Here is a 21,216-nt window from a genome sequence, read left to right as displayed (position 1 = left end):
ATACCTGGTATCTTTGTCCTCCGCAACAACGAGCGTAGCAAGCTCTTAGCATACCGGAATGAACAAGTCCAGAATGCGATGGACTTATTAGTGGTGAGGGTGACCCGGGTCTTTTGGGTTGGCCATTATATGGCGTTTCTAACTCTACGAATTCTCGATCCTGCGAAAATAAAAAAAGTTGATTAATAAATTGTCTATCGATGAACAGAATAAAGAGATCAATCAGGTCTTTGGGATGGAAATTTTGGTTGAACGAAATGTATTTTTTGAACGTTTGAATCCAAAATTTAAACTTTTTTTTATTTTTTGAAGAGCTGAAATGTCAAAACTAGCAAATACTGAGCCTCTCATTGAGATTTTTGTAGATTTTGGTAATTTTATTAGCAATTGGATAGCTAGTGGATCGCCAAAAACGTGACCCTACTCACAAAATGGCGGCCATTTCGATTGACAAGTCAGCCAAAACCGCAGATTTTGCGTTCCAACATAGGACTTGCACGAAAATTTTTAAACCTTACAAAAGTAGATCGAAAGAGCAGGCAAAAATTCATCATCTGACAAAATTTCAAGTGCCAAAGTGCCTTTTTCGATTTTTGGCGAATTTTTGAAAATCAAATTTAGGCCAAAAATGAGGGGAAAAATCAAAATCTTACCAAATTGTCATAGAAAGCTGAAATTTGGTATATACTCTATTTTCGACCTGACAAAGCCATTGGAGACTGTTTCAGACCGTTTAGAGTAGTTCTGGAGCCTCCAGCAGATTTTCGAAACTGGTGAAATGACATCAAATGGAGTTAAATAATCGAAATTCATCATGCATTCCAATTTTATTAACACCTACCCATTCCTAAGACGGCGCATTTGACCTTATTTACAATTCTTGCGATTAAGACAAGAGTTTGAAACCAAATGTCCCAAGACTTTAGTGGTAAGTAGTAGATAGTCTGAGTGACCTTCCGTCGTCAAATTCTTGTTCATTTTGGTTGGATAGATTAGAAGTATCAGGCTTCGGAAAAAAAGTGCGCCGTCTTAGGACAGGGTCCCCTATTCCAGCTCGAAATATATTTTTGCTCATCGATTTCATACTTATTTGAAAATGTAAAAAATTCACCCCTTCAGTTGACACCCTATTTTTGATATTATTTTGTAGTGGATTACACGCAGTTTTAATCCATTTTGGAGCCTCCTGCGCCTTTTTTGAAACTTCAGTTTTTTTCAAAATGCCACAAAATCTGTCCGAATCAACTCTAGCAGGTACTGTGCCGAGTGAATTTTAGCTTCCCACCTCCATTTGATGAAATTTTGTTGAAATTGCAAGTTTCAGAAATGTACTGGAGGCTCCAGGAATTTTCAAAAAGTCACTGGAGGCTCCCAAAATGACTTGAACCCACTTGAAGTTGTCTTCACAGAGTGCTAAAATTAGAGTGCAGAGTTTTCCGCTTTTCATCTCCATTATTTGATGAAATTTTGTGAAAATTTAGTTTCAAAAATCTACTGGAGGCTCCAGCAATTTTCAAAAAGTCGCTGGAGGCTCCAAAACGACTTGAAATCCACCTGCAGTCGATTCGTAGCGTATTGAAATTAGTTTGCAGAATGAATTTCGTATTTCCAACTCCATTTGATGAAATTTTGTGGGAATTTCAAGTTTCAAAAATCTGCTGGAGGCTCCAGAACAACTCTAAACGGTCTGAAATAGTTTCCAATGGATTTGTCAGGTCGAAAATAGGGTATATCCCAAATTTCACTTTTCTAAGTCAATTTAGTAAGATTTTGATTTTTCCCCTCATTTTTGGCCTAAATTTGATTTTCAAAAATTCACCAAAAATCGAAAAAGGCACTTTGGCACTTGAAATTTTGTCAGATGATGAATTGTTGCCTGCTCTTTCGATCTACCTTTGTAAGGTTTAAAAAATTTCGTGAAAGTCCTATGTTGGAACGCAAAATCTGCGATTTCGGCTGACCTGTCAATCAAAATGGCCGCCATTTTGTGAGTAGGGCCGTGTTTTTTTTTTAGGACAAGGGCTAGAAATAATTGATTTTTTCTATATCAAAATTTTCATTTTTCAGTCATTTTTTTCCAAGTTCTCAGAGCATATTTAATTTTTTTTTTTAAAGTGCTGCAATTATTAGACCCAATAAAATTACGATAGATCGTTCTCCACCAAAACAAATCATTTCTGGCCTTAGGTCTTCCAATCTTAAATATTAAATTTTTATTATTAGGCACCATAATTCCTTCGATTATCTACTCTAAATTACCTCCTTCCCAACCCTCCAGTGATTCACTGCCTTCCAAAAAAATATACTGGAATTCGTACAAGTTGATAAAATTGCCTAACCAGTTTGCCGTAAATATGGATGAATACCTACAATAATCAGTATTTGAACAAAAAATGCAGGAAGTAAGGGCTTTCAATAGGTAAATCAGATTGCGGAATTTCAAAGAGAAAATATTAAAATGAAAAGCTCAAAAATGAACTTTCAAAGTGAAAGCTCCAATTTTCAAGAAGAACGAAGAATCGAAAGGATCACTTGAAAAATTGAAAAAAATCACTCTAAAGACCCTTTTGTGTGTGTATGTTTTTTTCAACAAATTAATTTTAAAAATGAAATCTCAGAACGCCTGGGGGCATAAGGATCCCAAATTTTGACTCAAATTCAGAAATTAAAAAAAAAAATGAAAGCAACATGTTGATTGCCACCAATTCTGAAGTGCTGGGTTTGAATATTGAGATTGAAAATGATGTGTAGTCTGTTACTTTTCTTGCATTTCCAAATAATAAATTAGAATCTTTCATTTTTTAGATTCGATCTCTCAGAGTTTTCGAATCCTCTATATTGAAAAAAGTTAAAGCAACTGTGGGACTCTGAGGCGTCGAATCTAAAAAAAAATGAATATTTGAACTCACAATCAGAACTTCAAATTGATGGGAATCAACATATCACAACACACTTTTATGTGATTTAATTTTTTTTTCAAATTCTGGGGAGGAAGCTGATGAGAAGTGCATCAAAGAGTGATCAACATTTCATGAAATGAGTTTTTTTTTAATGACTCGCAAATTAAAGGAGCTGTGAATAGATTTCGGAAAAATAATTGTAGTTTGAATACTCGTATGAAGAAAATGGACACCATGGAGGAAAGTGAGCAACTTTCATCTCAAAGACTTTTGACCAGCAGCTGACTGCCTGTCTCTGTGAATGAGTCTTTTAGCAAACAGCTAATGAGTATAGATATCTGAGAATTTGAAAAAAAAAATCATTCATCGAATTTTGTCCAACTAAAATTCCCATCCAAACCCTTATTACGACATATTTCGCATTCAAACTAACGGTAGTTTTTTCGAGGCATCGTAGCAGATGATGGTGTTGTAATTCGAATATATCCTCGTCTCTATAATTATCATCTAATTCTAAACCGGATTCTTGAGCCGCTAATCTAGCTTCTGCAGCTTTCTTCTTGCTAACAAACGCAGCGCCCGCTCCAGCCTTTGCTATCCTAATACGCGCCAATCTAGCTTTCTGTAAAGAAAAAACAAACGCAAAAAGAACAAAAATTAGTATCAAAGTGACTCTAATACAAAGATACATTGTTTGACATTTGCGATGAAACGCTGCATATTGTACGTTGAAAAAAAAAATATACGCAGAAGGAAGAATCGAGCTTGATTACGTGAAAAAAAGAACCCTGCCGTAACCGCAGGTCGCTAAATAAACAAGCGCCTGGACAAATGTTTATTTAAAATTGCACACAATACAGCTATGTGCTCGTAAAACAAGCCAAATGGTTTGAGAAAAATTTTTAATTTGCGTCCGACAAAAATTATTACATATCCAAGTTTATTCGCCGCCGTATGCTCGCAAAAGCCGCAGGAAATGCTACGATTATTTTCGCTACACCGCAGAAAGAAAGAGTGGCACGAGAAGGGATAAAAAAACAGCAAAGTTGAAAAATTCTCTCTCGCAACGAACGTTATTGTTCTCTCATTAAGTACATGTTTCGGCGAATAAAGAAAAAAAAATCGCGCATACAAATCAAAAAAAAAACAACGAAAGAAAAAAAAGATGAAATTGCCCGAAAATGGTTAGTAAAGGGAAAAACCTTCCTATTATATAATTAAATCTAATTTCGCTCTATAAAATTCAATCATCGAGAGCTAAGTTGGCTTTATGCCAAGCGTTGATATGAAGAGATGATGTTCATTTGTGAGCTCTTTTGTTTTTTAAGTAACTTATGAACGTGCAAAAAAAAAAGGCTCGAGAACTTTTGAAAACTCGAAAAACTTTTCACACAGAGCCACACGAGCGACGGTGTAATTTATAGTAAAAATTCGCACAGTACAGGGTTTACCAAAGTACTCGAGTGGTATCGATGCGAGTGAGTAAATTTAGCCGGTTTGTGGCGCCTTTCGCACGCGAAATTTCAACCATGCAATTTGTTTCAAATGGTGTCGCATAGACAGACAAATTGGCTAAGTGTTTATAAAACGCGATGGTTGAAAATAAAAAAAAAAAATTCCCTAATAAATGGATTAAAAATGTTTTCGAAAGCTGTAAATTACCCTAATGGATATGTCGTAATCGCGACGACATTTTTCAATACGGCAGCAGCATTGAAATCACGTACGATAAATTCGCTCTTCCCCGCCCACAAACCAACGATTTGTCGTGTAATTGGTAATTATTCTATAGGGTGTTGGGTTATCATCGTTATAAATTATTTCATTGTATTTGGAACCGTTTTAGTTTATAAATTAACCTCGATTACCCATAATTACCGCATATTTACCGCGAATTACCCCGTTCACATGAAATAATATCACGATGTGTTATTTACCAAACAATATTGGCATGAGTGATTGAGTTGGGTGTTTTATATGGTATTGTAAGTATTTGGAGTTCATATCGTCATTCAATGTGTAAGTTACCATCTTCTCTACAAATTTTTAGTAATTATTGCTAACTAGATGTTACCTACACATTTTTAGAAAAAAGTTGGATCCAAGTACCTACTTATAGATGAAGAAGATCATAAAATACTTATGGCATTCTTACATGTAAGTAATTGGATCTTGACTTTTTCCCTGAGATAATGAATGATACACTATGAGGCTGTTAATTGCGTAATTATCGAAGTAAAATGATAATTTACGCCAAATTACTATAAATTACCATAAATACGAGTAATAACCGGTATTATGAGGTAATTACAAAACATTATTGAGAAAAAATAACTCATTCAAGTCATATTATGCGAGTAATATATCTACAATCAGTCCTATCATATTTTATGAGAACGGTCAGCGTATACTACTGTTTAGGTACACCTATCTCAAAATGTGAGGTGATATTTTAAATTACCAAGAATTACCAAAAATTTTCGGTATCGGTAGGTATTGACTGGAAGTGATCATCGGGATCATCATCGTTCATTCAAAATTTCTTCTTGCTTCTGGGTTATAAATAAGGAAAAAAATAAAGAAATAATCAATCGAGTGGTATAGTTACTTTCACGTAATACCTACCTATTTATGTAGGTATTTGTTAATTACGATCATCAATAATATTGAAGAAACATTTTCATAAACTTTAATTGCTTAAGTAGGTAACTAAAGTTTGAAACTGAAAATAGTTTCTGAAATTTTTGAAATTTTTTAATACAATAAATAAGGGAAAGGAATTTGGTATTACAGAGACAAACAAGGAAGATATCTCTACCGACAGAAACATCTTTGGAAACAGGACAAAGAAAAATCAAAAGAGCGCCTAAAAGAGCACAACCGAACCAAACTTCAGATTTAATTCTATTTTTCAATATTTGGTTTATTTTTGAAAATTTAATTTTTTTGTGAAAAACTCCAATAACTTATCAAGTAGAGGTAGAATTTGACAATAGGAAAATGGTCATAAAACCATCCAAAATGGAACTTAGCACACAGAGATGTACGACTTTTTTTTTGGCTTTAGGTATACCAATTTACAAAATTGGTTTCTATTCATTCTGCCTGAGGTTTTTATCCAGAAATTATTTATGCACCAAACTGGAACTTTCTCTCGTCACTGCATGAGTAGCTGCAGAGAAGGAATGTAAAGGAGAATTTGGTCTGTTATGCTTATGTATGTTCTCGCACTATAGGTGACCAAAGATGGTAATCTCAGGTACCTGATCAATACTTGAGCCCTTTATGCTTATCATGTTGTGATATGTGATTTTATTAAATTGTTGCGATATATGTTTTTATGTCAAGCCCTTAAATTGTTGTGATATATGTTACTATTTCAAGAGGACTCTCACGTACATGGATTCCTTTTCATCATTGTTGTGGTATGTGTATAGTATTTTCTTAATTAAGGTACAGTTAGTTAAGTTACATCTTGCTAATCTGTGTGTACCCTATTAACAAAAATTGTGCGTACAACATGCTGAAATGCATGCTTTTTTGCATATCACACCCATGCGTGAATTTGGACTTTTTTAAAAAATCGCATGCTATTCAGCCAGTGAATAGCAATGCTTAAAAGTAAACCAAAAGTATGTACAAAAAGTGCGGAAATTTTAGCAGAAAAATTGCTCAAACTCACTGGCAATATTATCTACCGATTAATTGAAGGACTAATTGTGAAAGTCGCCTTAGTCAGCAATGATTTTTGTACAAATCAATGAAAACGATTGTTGTCCTGATTCAGTGACAATGTAAAAACAGAATGCATTACAATACCGTACTCATTTTTCCCTTTAAAATTGATGAAATATGAAAAAAAAAAAATGTTTAAAGTTGTGTGAACAAAAAAATGACTAAGGCTACTTTCAGAATTAGCCCTTCAATTGTGAATTTTAAGACATTCTAATAGATAATTTTTTTTCAAAAATAAAAAATTTCCGGGCGTGCGGGGCGGGGATTGATCCCAGGTTCCTGCAATGTGCGGCTGCATAACTCACTTGGCCACCTCCCAGCTTAATAGATTAGGTATAGGTTAATTTTGCATAAATGTTATCAATTTTTGGACTTAGAAAAATTTTTACTCACTGGTGCATTTTAGAAAATACTTGGTTGCTAGATTGCTTCTGTTTAGCATGCAAAAATGTACATTTTTAACGCTATAATGCACGCTTTTACACCAGTCCAAAATCACGCACTGTTATGCATGCTTTTCGGCATAATTTTGTCAATAGGGTAGTTACCTATAAGATATATATTATTTGTAGATATATCGCAAATATATACAAGTGTAGATAAAGTAGTTCTGAGTTCTTATTGCATTGCAAGCGCCTACAATTAAATAGGCACTCTAACTATTTTATCAGTTGTGAATATTGTCGAGCCTATACTTGGTAGTTCAAATAGGTGAGACTACATTAATGTAGCTATCCAGGAAAACCATAAGGAAAGATACGTTTATTCTTTGTGAATATATTCTGACCTTAACCCCCCCCCCTCAGACTAATCATCATAATCAATCCTAATAGCATTCTCTCTTTATCCGTCTCTTTCAGAACAACCCAGTGCTGATAGTGTTATTGTATTTTAAATTTCCCGATTTTTGATCATTTTGGATCAGGAACCTTCTGATGAACTCATCACAAAAAACCAAAATTTGAAAAAATTCAATTTTCAATTCCAAACATCAGAAAAAGGTTAAATTTATTCAGTTGTCTTATTTTGACCTTTTCCTGACGTATTTCATGAAAAAGTTTATAAAAATTATACTCATAGCAAAAAAATTAAAATTCATTTATTTTTTGAATTTTTTCGAATTTTGATTTTTTTGTGATGAGTTTATTTCATTGAGTTCACCAATCAAAACTTTTTTTTGTTTTAAATTTTAAAAAATCGAATTTTTTCTCAAACTTTCAATTTTTTTAAAATGGAATTTACGAAATAACATTATTTAATATGTTATTCAGCATAAAAAGTTGTCCATAATATATTTTTTTCAAAATTTTTTAGAGTTGGAACGATATGAAAAGTACGTTTTGGAAATCTTCGAGCTAATTTTTCGTATGAAAAAAAATGGCAACACTCAACACTGATTTTTATAATATCACCAAAAACTCAAAAAGCCTTTCAAAACCCCTGACTATTGGGAAAAGTTCCATTTTGGTAGGTATCGCGGTTATCGAGTAATCCACAGCGGAAAAAGATGATATTTCAAGTTCACTGAAAACTTTTACACCCCCTAGTAGTCTTTAAAAAAAGGATAGAGGGCTGCGATTTGCGCCATTGGTCATCCCTCTAGTTTAGATGTCTTTCCACAAGAAAAATTTCAAGAAAATCGCTGACTCCCCCCCCCCTTACCACTTCTTGGTCGAATTGACATGGAATGACCCTGAGTCGATTGTAGGTGGTTTCAAGATCACGCTTTTTAGCCCAAACGATATTTTGGAAATGGCTTTGAACAGCCTGCAATCGACTAAGCTCGTTGAAATTAAGGTTTTATAGCTTACCAACTTCATTGGCTAAAATTTTGCGAACTTTTCAACTTTCAAAAATCTGTTTGAGCCTCTAAAGCTGCTCAAAACGATTCGAACCATTTTTAAATCGATGGAGGTGAAGCGAGTTGAATTTCAGCTTCTTGGGCCAACTTGTTGAAATTTCGAGATACTACCTTGAGTGCTCTTTTCATTCAACTGAGAAGTTTTTGGAAGCTCCAGATAACAAAATGAATGAATGATTCCAATTCCAATGACGGATGTTTTCCAGTATAGAAAGAATTGAAAAAAATTGTTTCATTTAAAAAAAAAATGAGTGTGAGAAACATAGAAATTCGCCAAGAAAGCAACTTTTTGAATGTTCAAAAATTGGTGAAAAATCTAAAAATGAATCTCAATCCTTTGAAATTCTGTTCATGAGAATTTCAAGACATGCTCTGTCGATTTAGTATAACAGCAATTGAAAAATTCTAAAAGAATAATCTGACTTTTTAATCAAACATTTTGAGGTTCGAGATCCAAAGTCTATAGCACCTAAAGCTTTTTTTCTGCCAAAGTTTTGCCTTGAAATTTGGAACACCTAGTTCGAAAACATTAGTGAATTTAAAAAGAATAAAAAAAACACCTCACATATTCTATCGAGCCACTTGCAAAAACGAGCCTTCGTGTTGAACTTACTCCGCAGACGACCACATAAAATCTCATTCTTAAAAGATAATTTCATCAACAGACTCGACCATATGTGAAGGAGAACAAAAAACAGTACATGGCTCAAAAGTGGGCACTTAAGAGACAATTTTTTCCATTACCGTGGCGCACATTTTACTGCATCGTTGCGCCTTGCACCAAGCTCGTAATCTTGGTGATGTAGTATGAGCATAATTCACCGTATGGTGTTCTGAATGGATGCATGCTTGGCGTAGTTATCGTGTAAATTTTTCTAATACATAATAGGAAATTTTCTCTCTTCGTCTAATACTCATGCTCGTATGTATGTATAGCGGCGTATACGAGTATGATAGACGATTTTGCGTATAAAGCTTCGTCAATTTATTATATCGCCAACTGCCTTTTTTCCTCCTTTTTTTTTTTTTTTTTTTTTTTAATCACGTACTCGTAAATTGTGCGCAATGTTGAAAATTTTACTCCGACACAATCGACTCTCTATATTCTCGTTGATTTTTCCGCTGTATTTTTTTTTTTTTTATTTCTTCTTCGCCCTGTTTTGAAAAGCATTCCCGTTGCCTGAATAATTTGAAAACACGCTCGCGAACGTTTCAAGCGAATATTTCACATTCGCGTTTCAAATCGTCGTGTTTATATATCTCCCCCCTTTGACTCGGCGGGTTGCCTCGTCATCGTCGTAAACGGTCGCGGATTTTTTCCAGGGTAACGAGCTTTAATAAATGAAAATTCATTTTGAGCACAAAGCAAAGGCCACGGCGCGGCGCCGCAGCCGCTGATGAGATTTTGCTAAATGGGTAATACAAGCTTATGAAATCCGTCGGGTATTTAATATCTATCGTCTACTGTTAGCCTGCTTCAGCAGGCGCAGAACCCCCCCCCCCCCTTTAGAATTATATTACATGTAGGTCGATTTTTTTTTCAGCGTTAGGTTATCTCGCTTTGCATCGAATTGTCGAAAAATGAAAGAAAAACGAGTCTTTTCAAGACCTTGTAGGACACGATGTGCCATTTTAGTTGTTTAGCGCAAGAGAGCTAAGGGTGGCCGGAAGACGTCGTAACATTTTTAAACAACGCAATTCTTCTCCAATTACAAAAGCCACATATGTCCGGCAAATATTTAACCAAACTGTTCCACATGTCGGAGACCGGATACCACTCCCGTGTTTAATACTTGGAAACTCAGATTACAAAACGCTTTTAGAAGAAAAAACGAAACAAAAAAGTCGACCGAAGAGTAAGTCTAAAGTATATGGTAGCTATACGAAATGTACGCTGCCGAAAAAAATACCCTCTTTTAGTATAGTTTTGACTTTTCGTATAGTGTACGAATAATACAGCACTATATACGTCGTCCTTCGTATAATAAATAATGAACGTTCGCCTAACCCATTTCTTACACGATTCAATCACATAAACGATACATTTTGCTGTATAGGAATTCGCGCGTGTGTTCGAATCTGTATGTCTATGTGTTTTTCTCGCTGACTCGCTCGTTCGCTCGAGCTTTTTCTGCGCCCGCCTCGTTCGGTCTTTGTTTCTATATACGAATTTTCTCGAACTCCCGCCTAAAGTTTCGCTCTAGATTGCTGGTAAAATTAACTGTTCGCTTTGTTACACACCATCATCGTCGTTGATATACCGGAGATGGAATTTCGTCTCTTTTAACGAGTCATTTTTATGCCTCTTCTTCACGTCTGTCTTCTTTCTCGTACCCGGGTTAGGGTTACCCTATCTCACTCTCGCTCTCTTTCCCATTTACCGCCACTCTACGCGTATATAACCTATTCTTCGTATTTCGAATACATTGATTTTTTTACGCTTTGTTTCATACCTCCATCTATTCCTCTCGCTTCGCCGCTAAACTATAGTAGTTTTTTGAAGGTAATTTACGTCATAATTTCAGTCTCACGTTCGCTACACAAGCGACGGATAGGAAAGGTGAGACGAGACGCGGCGGCGACGACGCCGACGACGGTTGCAATTTTATATTATCGTGTGCACGCAAACCCAGAGTCTGGACGGAAATTGAGATATTTCGAGTGGAAAAAAAGCTGACCAGAGGTTCGGTTTTCCATTTTTATAACGTGATGAAAGAATACTGATTTTATTTCAGTCCAGATTTCAAAACAAGGAAAAAGAAAGCGAAGAAAGGAAATGATTTTCTTCGATGAAAATGGTGTTTTCAATTATCGAAAAAGTATTTCCCCCCTCCCTCTTTCACTCTAGGTATTTCTGTGGCGAGATAGAAATATTGCGCGGGTAAAAATATTAGTAAGTGACGTAGCGTTTATTAGATAAATGGAAAAAAATTTTCGACGTCGCGATTTTTTCATAGTTCTATTTTGGAGAGTTTGAAGTTCTACGTATATTAAAACTCTTCTAATGAGGGTTTCAAATTATTTTAAATATGATTTAATGAGAAGAATTTCTATACAGATGAGTACACGTCACCCACTTGAATGGTATTCGGTTTTTTCTTATCACATGAACCGTCTGTATTTTTTTGGCATAAGGTTTTAAAAAAATGAATAAAATAAAAACAGTACAGCAAAGATGTCTTCATTGAGGAGAGATTTTACCATCTCAGCATACTCTAACGTGAGTTGAACTCTTTTTTATTGGATGGTCTGATTTTCGGTTCTTGAAAGAATGTGCTCAAAGTAAGTATAGCGATTTGATTTAAACTTGCAGAAACGATTTTTGAAAAATTTACCCGAATCGATTAGTGGTAAAATGATTAAATCAGTCATCTACGAATCAGCTGATGTGTAGGCAGGCGAAACGCAAGCCTTTGGTGTATTATCGTGTTTATATTTCCAACTGAGGTGACTAAAAATGGCGGCTTTTCAGATAAGATTATTGGGCCATCACAAATTAATTTTCGAAGACTTTTTATTTTAATTTTGAACTTTTTAAAAATGAATTTTGATTTAGCTAGGTACACGGTATTTTTAAAACCAGATGTTGAAATACTCGTACAAGTCGTAGGTACATACCAATTATACTTGGTTGTTTCAGGGGTGTCCGTAAAGACGTGAAGTCAGGTACACAAAATTCAAAACAATCAACAAATGTATCTTATGAAAAAGTGATACATACACCTTAAAATATAGACTTTTTGCTATTTCTCGACATAATCACTTCACCACTTTGACCTTTTTTTCCTACCGTATTTTCAATTTCAAAATTCCCTCTTCAAAAACCTGTACAGTGTACACGCTCATTTTTAAAGAAATTTTTGACTCAAACTTGAAAAATTTTGTGTTCATCAAACTTTTCACCACCAAAATGTTGTTTTATGAAGTTCTAAGAGGTGCAAATCAAAGGTTTCCACTTCCGCGGCAACTTCTTCAACGAATTGTTTCTCTACATACATATAGGTACAACCCTTCCTACCAAAAAAATTGTGTACCTGACTTTCTGAACAGCCCACATATAAACCAGAGTCCATGGGTTATCCGGCATATTATATGACAATAGAAATAATTGCACCTCCCCCTCCGATTTTCTGCAGCAATTTTTTTTCTTAAGAGAGACATCCTAAGGAACATTTTATAGCAAATTTTCCCCCAAAAAAAGGTTGACCCTACTAAAAAAAAATACATAGCGACTGTTTTGATTGACAGGTGAGCCGAAATCGCTAATTTTGCTTTCCAACATAAGACTCGCACAAAAGTTTTTGAACTGGGCAAAGCTAGATCAAAAAAGCATGCAAAAATTCATCTCCAGCCAAAATTTCAAGTGCTAAAGTGCATTTTTCGGTTTTTGGTGAATTTTTAAAAATCAAATTTTAGCCAAAAACGAGGAGAAAAATGAAAATTTTACCAAATTGACCGGGGAAGCTAAAATTTGCGATACCCCAATTTTCGACCTGTCAAATCGATTGGAAACAGTTTCATATCATTTTCAGCAGTTCTGGAGTCTGAACCTTCTAGTAGATGTTTGAAACTTGAAATTTCCACAAATAATTTCATCAAATGGATGTAGAAAGCCTAAATTTACTATGCACACACATTACGTGCTAAAGTTAATACAGACAGATTTTGTGGCATTTTTTGAAAAAAAAAAAATTAGTTGGAAACTTCAAAACGATTTGAAACCACCTGCAGTCGACTTCATAGGTATAGTGTAGATACCTATCGAAATTCGTTTGCATAGTAAATTTCAGCTTTCCAACTCCATTTGATGACATTTTGTGGTAATTCCAAGTTTCAAAAATGGTATGTGAAACTCATCTCAGAATCATACGTGGGAAAATCAAAGAATTTTACCAAAAACCACGAGTTTTTACTTTTTGAAGTATGAATTTCAAAAGCTTTCGCCTTGGCTTCACTCGGGCCAGATCATTCTTCATTTCTTTTCTTTGACCAAAGTTCAAGTGTAAAAAAATTGACTTCTCCTACCAACTCACATCAAAAATAATGTGTGTTACTAGAATTCCAATCTAAACTGCCACAAGGTCCCGATTTTTGCTGAAATAGGTAACAAAAAATGCCCCATTTTTCGCAGCAAATTAGAGGAAATGATTTCTGATTTTTGCAAATTTGGTTCTTTTGAACGTATAAAATATGTAGGTAAGTATTGAAAAATATGAAGAATTGTGAATTTTCAGGAGCTTTCGCCCTCGCTTCGTTCTGGCTTTATTCGTATTTTTAACAAATATTATAATTTCCAGAAAACTAAAAATGCCGAAGCCATGAAAACCAGTTTCTTGCATTATGAAGAATTCAAAGAACCACGTTGTTTTACGATTCGAATTATCGATTTTTCACAGCTTTCGTCCTAGCTCGCTTCGCTTGGGATTGATAATTTTCTTGTTCTTCTCTAGCCAAAGTTGGAGGTAAAAAACTTGACTTCTCACATCGTTGTTTTAATTTCAAAAATTGTTAATTTTCGAAAACTTTTACCGGAATTACATACTATGATTGTCTAAAAGTTATCGTTAAAATTTTCAAATGTTGAAGTTATTAAAATCAACTTTTTGCATCATTATTCAACTTTTAAAAGTATCGATTTTTTCTAACATTTTTGCTTCCAAAATTTGTTCGAACTATTTTGTAGTACATTTGCTTAATTGAAGAGCTCTATTCCATAATGGGTTAAGTCATTTTAAAAAAAGGCACGTTTTACGGAGATTTTCACTTCAAAAGTTGGTTAAGTCATCGATTTTTCAAAGTAAATTTTTCTACAAGTAATTGTTCTATGTCCAAAGAAAGGAAAGGTGCACTGACCTTTGGAAACAGAACAAATTTCAGTTTCAAAAACTTTGAACGAATTTTCTGGAGGAAAAAATGACTTAACCCACTTTGGAATAGAGCTCTTCAATTGTAACTGGAGAAATCTACGAGGGGGGGGGGGGATCTTGGGTAAAAAATTGGGGAAATCTGCCGAAAAAAGTTGGGAGAATTTCAGTTACACCCCCCCCCCCCCCACTCTCAACTACAAATCACTTCGTCACGCATCTGCGTATTTATCTTACTCAACATTCTCATCTAAAAATTAACGATCCCTTGCATGAAAATTTCCCCTCTTTTCTAATCGATGATATGTTCAACACAGATTGAAAGGGCTGCCAAAGATAATATACGAGTACATACCTACAACCGAGATCATGTATGCTGAGTTTCTTTTTGGCTATTTTTATTGCCACTTTCCCAAAACTGGGCAACCCAAAAAATCTTATGAAAGCTTTAAGAATTGTTCAAAATTCTTGGAGGTTAAAAAAAAAGTGTTAAATAAATTTTATTCGAGAGACTTCTAAAAGAAGTTACTATATCTAATGAACCAAATTGCAGTTTTTCATTGCTGATCAATTCAAATTTGGATTTTTTAAAATAAAAAACAAAACAAATTGGGATTTTCAAAAATTTATCAAAATTTGAAAAATGAATTTTAGCACTTGAAATTTGGTCTGGTTGTACTTAATTGTGTTAACGTAAATATCCACTTTGGAAGGGAAGGGAGTGGTCAAATTTTCTATACGAGGTTCCCGACTTGACAAAAATCGCTTTATGAAATACTTACATTAAAAATATGAGGCATGCATTTGTCATTCCACACGTGTATGTACTACCTACCTACCTACCTACCTGAATCCATTGTAGTGAGATAGGTACACAGCTACACGTACACACACACTCATCATACAAAATCGAGCATTGATAAAATGTCGAAAAATTTTCATTGGCGCAATTTTTATAAACTTTATTGTTCACTAACGATACAACGTTTTTCCTTCTCTTCAATCAAGTGAAAAGAAATAAGGGTTTACTTTAACGTAAGTTAACTGAACTGGAAACATTGAAAGATCGATATCTTAAGCTCTACATAGCGTTATTTTTAAAACAAATGTTGCCATTTTAATCAAAAAAATTACTAACCTTTACACGTTCTTCGTGTTTAAATACTCTGTTCTCTCTATACTGGTACACTACAAATATATACCTACATACCTATACCTACGTACGTTAAATCTGTTATTTTTTTAATACCCCAGTCGTCGCCTTTTTTTTATATCCACTAAAAACGAAATTTACGTACCGTTTTTTAACGTGCGGATGAACGCCAATAATACGCGAAATTCAATTTACACCCCAAACTCGACATATGCATCAAAATGGAATAGCTTTTTGATGAAAAAACGACATATATCCCTTTCCGAATCGAATTATCGCTCTTTTTTCCACCCTACCATCAACTCATCTCTTTCTTTTCGCCTGCCTGGTTTTTCCCCAAACTACCAAACAGACAATTTTGTTTCTGCACGTATTCTACGAGGTAGTATGTAGTATTTTCTAGCTGTTTCGCGGTGTGCTTTTTAGACGTTTTCTAGACGGCTTATACGTAGGTACTGTATACAGAAAGATATAATACTCGTACATATACGAATACGTTATAAGATAAGTAAGTATAAACGTACGTTTCAAAAATGATCGTAAAATTTACGCGTAAACGCAGGTACCTACGGTACCGAAGAAGATATAAATTTTATACGAATTAGAACCTATAAAACTACGTATAAATACGCTACCTTCGGCTCGTCGGTCGTCATTTATAAGAGAGAGACGCGTTTTTCAAGTCCCAATGAGCAAGATCTATTGTTATCGTTTATAATCCTCTCCTCCGCTCGCTAACCTCTCTCACTCTTTTTTAATTCCGGTAAAAATCCGGACAATTTGACCCAAATATAGATGTCGATGAATGTTTCCAATTGTAAGTATATAAATAAATACCCGGCTATAGATATCTCTCGATCAATATGTCAATTCGACAATTGAAAAAAAAAAGTTACATCATAACGAATACGACCAATATACCAAAACGTCAAAGAAAAACGATGCAATATAACCAACTCACTCAAAATACACTTTACCAAGTACCTACCTACTACTATATAATGTACTTATACTATACTATATATTCTACGTCAATTGCGAATCGTTGCTGCACTTGAGGATCTGCCAATTTTGTTTTTATTTTATTTTCATTTCGGTACTTGAAAAATTTTTCACGACTGATATGCACGTGTTTATTGTCATTATTGAACTTGGTTCGAATGTAAGACGATAAATCGACCATTGAGAAGAATTTTTTCGCCTCTCAAAGAAGATATTGCATGGGCGGACTCGACTTGATTGCCATATAAATTGCGAAATGTTTCGAAAGCGTACAAAAATTTATAAATATAATTCTCATTGTCGGTATTTCAACTTTTTTTTTTGACGGTAATTTGATTTCTTTTTGCTCGAATCAAATTCTCTCGCTTGCTCGCAAAACGAAGCGCGCTGGATGGAGAAATTTCGACAATATCAAAAAATCAAAATTTTTACAACAATTTTCATTCGTTTTTCTCGTCTTGTATTTTATAAGCACCATTTTCATCATTCCGCCTACGAGAACCGCCGAGTAGGCGGGCCACTTGTCGAAAATTATACGTACGTCAATTGAATTCTCAAAAAAAAAATCAAATATACTCGCAAAGAAATGAAAAACATTTCGAGTAATTTAGAAAATGTTGCGCAATCTTTTTGGTGTTAAAATTGAAAAAGGTACCTATTTCAGTGGTAAAAAAAACTCGAGGTGTTTTATTTTAGGATATTTTCTATTTGATAGGTTCAGTTTCGTAAAACAAGTCATAGAAATATAACTGAGTACGACAAGTCGGTCTACCTCTCAAAAAACTTCAAGTACATTATATGAACGTATTGCTCATTTTGAAAATTAAAGAATAAAATGTCCTACGCGAAAAAAAGTTGAAATGATTTCTTTTGGCGAAGAAAGATAATAAATCAAAAAGGATGCAACAACAACAACAAGAAATACGGCGATGGTTTAAAAAATGATGAGCATGTGTACCAGCTGTGGGGGTCAAAAAATGAACAAATTTGATTAATGAGGCATCTCTTTAATTTGCTATTTGGTTTTGGATAAAAATTTATCTCATTAAATTTTGCTTACATTTTGATGTAGGACAGAAAATTAATATTTTTTAAAACAATAATTTATACCCACAAAAGTCAAAAATTCACATTTTTGAGGGTAGCGTGAAACAAAATAATTTTTATTGAGATCCCTGTAGCCTAATTTATTAGTAAAAAAAATCCAATCGTGATGATTGCAAAAATAGTTTTTATCAAAGTCGAGAAAAATTTCCATTTTTGAGGTTGAAAATTTTGTTTTGGGGGTCAGAAAGTGTTCACTGTTCAACCTTTAGAGTCTAAAATGAAAATAGTGGTTAGGTGAAGTCTCATAAAAAAAAGGAATCTCAACGAGCAGAAAATTAATTATTGAATCAGAAAATTCGGAAGAGCATTTAAAAACACAGCGTCAAGGTCAAATTTTAGAGGTTAAATTTCATTTTTAGATTTTTGGTAAATTTTTAAGTATTTAGATTTTGCCTGTTTTCCTTAAAAAAATCCAAAATTATGTTAAAATTGAAATAGACAGTTAAAAAATGATTAACATCACATTTTTGAGTTTCCCCAATCGATTTACAATAGTTCCAGTCATTCTGGAGCCTCCAGTGAATTTTGAGATATTACCAGTTCAGGAAAAAAGGCTATAAAATAAGCCTTAAAAATGAGTAACCCATTCGATCACTTTTGGCACCCATTTTCAAAAATAGTTTCTGCAGATTCAAATCTAAGAATTTTTATTTTTTTAAAAAATATTTTTCGAAAAAAATTGGGATTTGAATTTGCATAATCACGGGTTTTGTAAATTTGTGCCTAAATTGGTGAAAAGGGTCGCAAGGGTTGTAAATTGTGTTACCGAGTGCTAGATTTCATTTCAGTCTTTTATTTTTGAATTTTCTAATATGTGCAAGAAAATCAATTTGTCATTCACTGGATGCTTCAGAATTACTTCAAATTGCCACTTGGCTCAGAAGGTCGAAAATAAGATAGAAATCAAATTTCAGTTTTATACCTTAATTTGAGCAAATTTTTATTGAATTAGGTACCTGTAGAGTCAAATAATTTAATTTAAAAAAAAAAAAGTACCTACCAAAGACTGATAATTTTTTTATAAAAGCTCATTTTTTTTGGTTCTAAACCAAAAACCATGGCCATATTCCATAACCTTCTCCCTCCAAGAGTCGTGACGAAAAAAAAAACAAAAACGATATGTTTTGAAAAATTAAGACGCTCAATCGAATAATTCGAGGTTGGTTTTGATTCCGCAACGAGGGTGTTTTTCAAACCAGCTTTTCAATCCGCACAAACGGTCCGACGTTAGAAATTGTTTATTGGCTGGAAAAGCGTGGTTTGAAATTTAATTTGAACCCGGAGTAATTTATAAAGGAATATTTTATTATCGGCGCGTATTTTTACGAAATTATATTCCAAGACTACGATTTATCGTTGTAACGAAACGAATACTTACATCCTAACGTATATTTTCAAAACCATTTTGTCGATTGATAAAAGATTTTTTATCTCTAGCTCGATTCCGTTTTTCTTAGTGTTTCTCTCACGAGTATTACGAGTAGGTTGCTACAACAATTGGTCAAAAATACGACTACATTGTTGCCAATTTGCTCATTTTCAAACGATGCGAATCATGTAAGAAAAAATGTTTTCTTATACAGGAGAATTTTTAGTCCTTTGAGATTCCGGATTCGGAGTTTTCGCAAGTTTTTTCAATATCGTTAATGAGATTTTTGGGCGGAATTTTTTTTCTCCAGTTATGACATTCCGTGTACGTATTTTGTGTTTGTGATGAATGGTTGAAATTACCGCACATCTCAGCCATTCAACGAGTCTCGGTTTAAAATGAGTAGACACGTGTGTGGAAAAATACGAGAATATTTCATGCTGGAAGTTTTTTCGGAGTTGAAAAAAAAAGGTTTAAAATATTTGAGAATAACTGGCGGATATGAGTTTCTGTCGTTTTTTTTTTACATTCGCTGGCTTTAGTTAAACTCTCTGGGGGGGAGGGTGTGGCACGTCTAATTGAAATTTGACTAAAAAAAGGGTAAAAGTCGAATTTTGTGGCGAAATCTAGATATTTTACGACGAAAAATACGATTTTTGGGTCCATTTTGTTTTTAACCCCCTCCTCAATTAACTCCTGGAGGGTGATACAAAATTCAGTGCTGAAATTTTAAGAAATTCGACCCGATGGTATAATATCAAACTTGAAATGTAAGAAGATTTATGATCACGAGTTCTCATGAAACTGGATTTGTTGAGTGAATTGTACGACATACGTCGTACGAAAAAAAAATTATGAAGGAAATTGTAGAAAATTAAATTTGCTTGGTACCTAACTGTCATAGGTTATTAATTTTTCTGTAAAAGGCTTCGTTCTCACGTAATTTGTCGCCACAGTTTGATTATCGTCGTTTTTTCCTCGTATACAAGATTTGAACAGCTGTGAAACTCGAATCACTTATCCAATTTGAAAAAAATCATTGTAAGACTCCTCAACATTCCTCTTCCATCCCTTCACTTTGTTCTTGTTCAAATTAGGTATTTGATGTTTGAAAATTCGGGATAATATATCATTGAATAGTCATTTCTTTCTATTGCCCGAGTGTGAATCATGGAAGTTTCAAATTAAATGTAGGTAGATAGGTAGGTAAGTAAAAACTAATGTAAGAAGTAGGTACCTATCGATTCTTTTGAAGAACCTATTCTATCGCTAGGTAACAAAAAAAGTCAGGCACCTAATTCGAGACTTCAAATTCTTAATAGGTACTTAGCTACGTATTTTGGCTCTAAATTTTTTTTCAGCTCTTCCCAGAATTCACATACCACTTACAAGTGTGTTAATTTTCGAGGCAATTTCTAAAATATTTGCCAATTTTCAATTGTTTGTTCTCTGTAATTTTCTATTTTTATATATGTACCTATGCTTTCACAGGTCGCTAATACATATAGTATCACTGCACCTTCATACTTAATTGGAAAACGTTTGTCATAATTTTCCTCGATGGGTAAATATAAGTACTTTTTTAAAGGCGTAAATCACCGAAAATGGTCAATTTTGGATTCTTAAAAATTTGACAAAAATTTAAAACTCAATTTCTGCTCATTTTTTTGGGAGTTTGTGATCTGAAGATTATTATTCTGAGCTGCTAAAATTTTGGATGATAGGAGGTTTTTAGACCATGCTCTTTCTAAAAATTTCTGTGCTGTTTAAATCAGCGATAGACATTGGACACATCTGACAAGGGAACCTCTCGAGGTGTCCGCCTCCGATTTGAACGGGACCGCGATTTTTGGAAAGAGCACGTTCCAAAACCCCCAAATCCAAATTTTCAGCTGCCCAAGTTCTTTATCGATTTTTGGCGAATTTTTGAAAATCCAAAATTGACTATTTTGATGATTTATGCTTTTTTAAAAAAAAGTACGTACTTGATCAATAAAAATGTTCAAAATAAGTCCTAAAACTGATATTAATCCCCCCCCCCAATCCAAATTTCGCCATTTCCAGCCATTCTGGAGCCTCCAGCGCGATTTTTCAATTTCTCCAGAATCAATTTGCTCCAGAAGGCATGTATATGAAGTTGGGCAGCTAAAAATCGAGTTGTGTGTTATACTCGACCTGCTTAACGAATTTATTCACATTTGAGCCGATTCTGGCGCGAACACCTC

The 21,216-nt window shown here is 34.1% G+C and overlaps 1 protein-coding gene across 2 annotated transcripts in view; it reads right to left on the bottom strand.

Moving 5' to 3' along the window:
* Shal (Potassium voltage-gated channel protein Shal) overlaps positions 1–21,216 on the bottom strand; it is an 88,429-nt gene that overhangs the window by 16,904 nt on the left and 50,309 nt on the right. For both annotated transcript variants that reach the window (XM_065350108.1, XM_065350106.1), the window contains exons 3-4: positions 3,334–3,522; positions 5–160 (exon numbers count right to left, since the gene is read on the bottom strand). In XM_065350108.1, the coding sequence (XP_065206180.1) occupies positions 5–160; positions 3,334–3,522 (345 nt within the window). The remainder of the gene's footprint in view (positions 1–4; positions 161–3,333; positions 3,523–21,216) is intronic.

This window comes from Planococcus citri, chromosome 2, assembly GCF_950023065.1.
Source record: "Planococcus citri chromosome 2, ihPlaCitr1.1, whole genome shotgun sequence".
NCBI classification, from domain to species: Eukaryota; Metazoa; Arthropoda; class Insecta; order Hemiptera; family Pseudococcidae; genus Planococcus; species Planococcus citri.
This window is presented reverse-complemented; position numbering and strand designations above follow the sequence as displayed.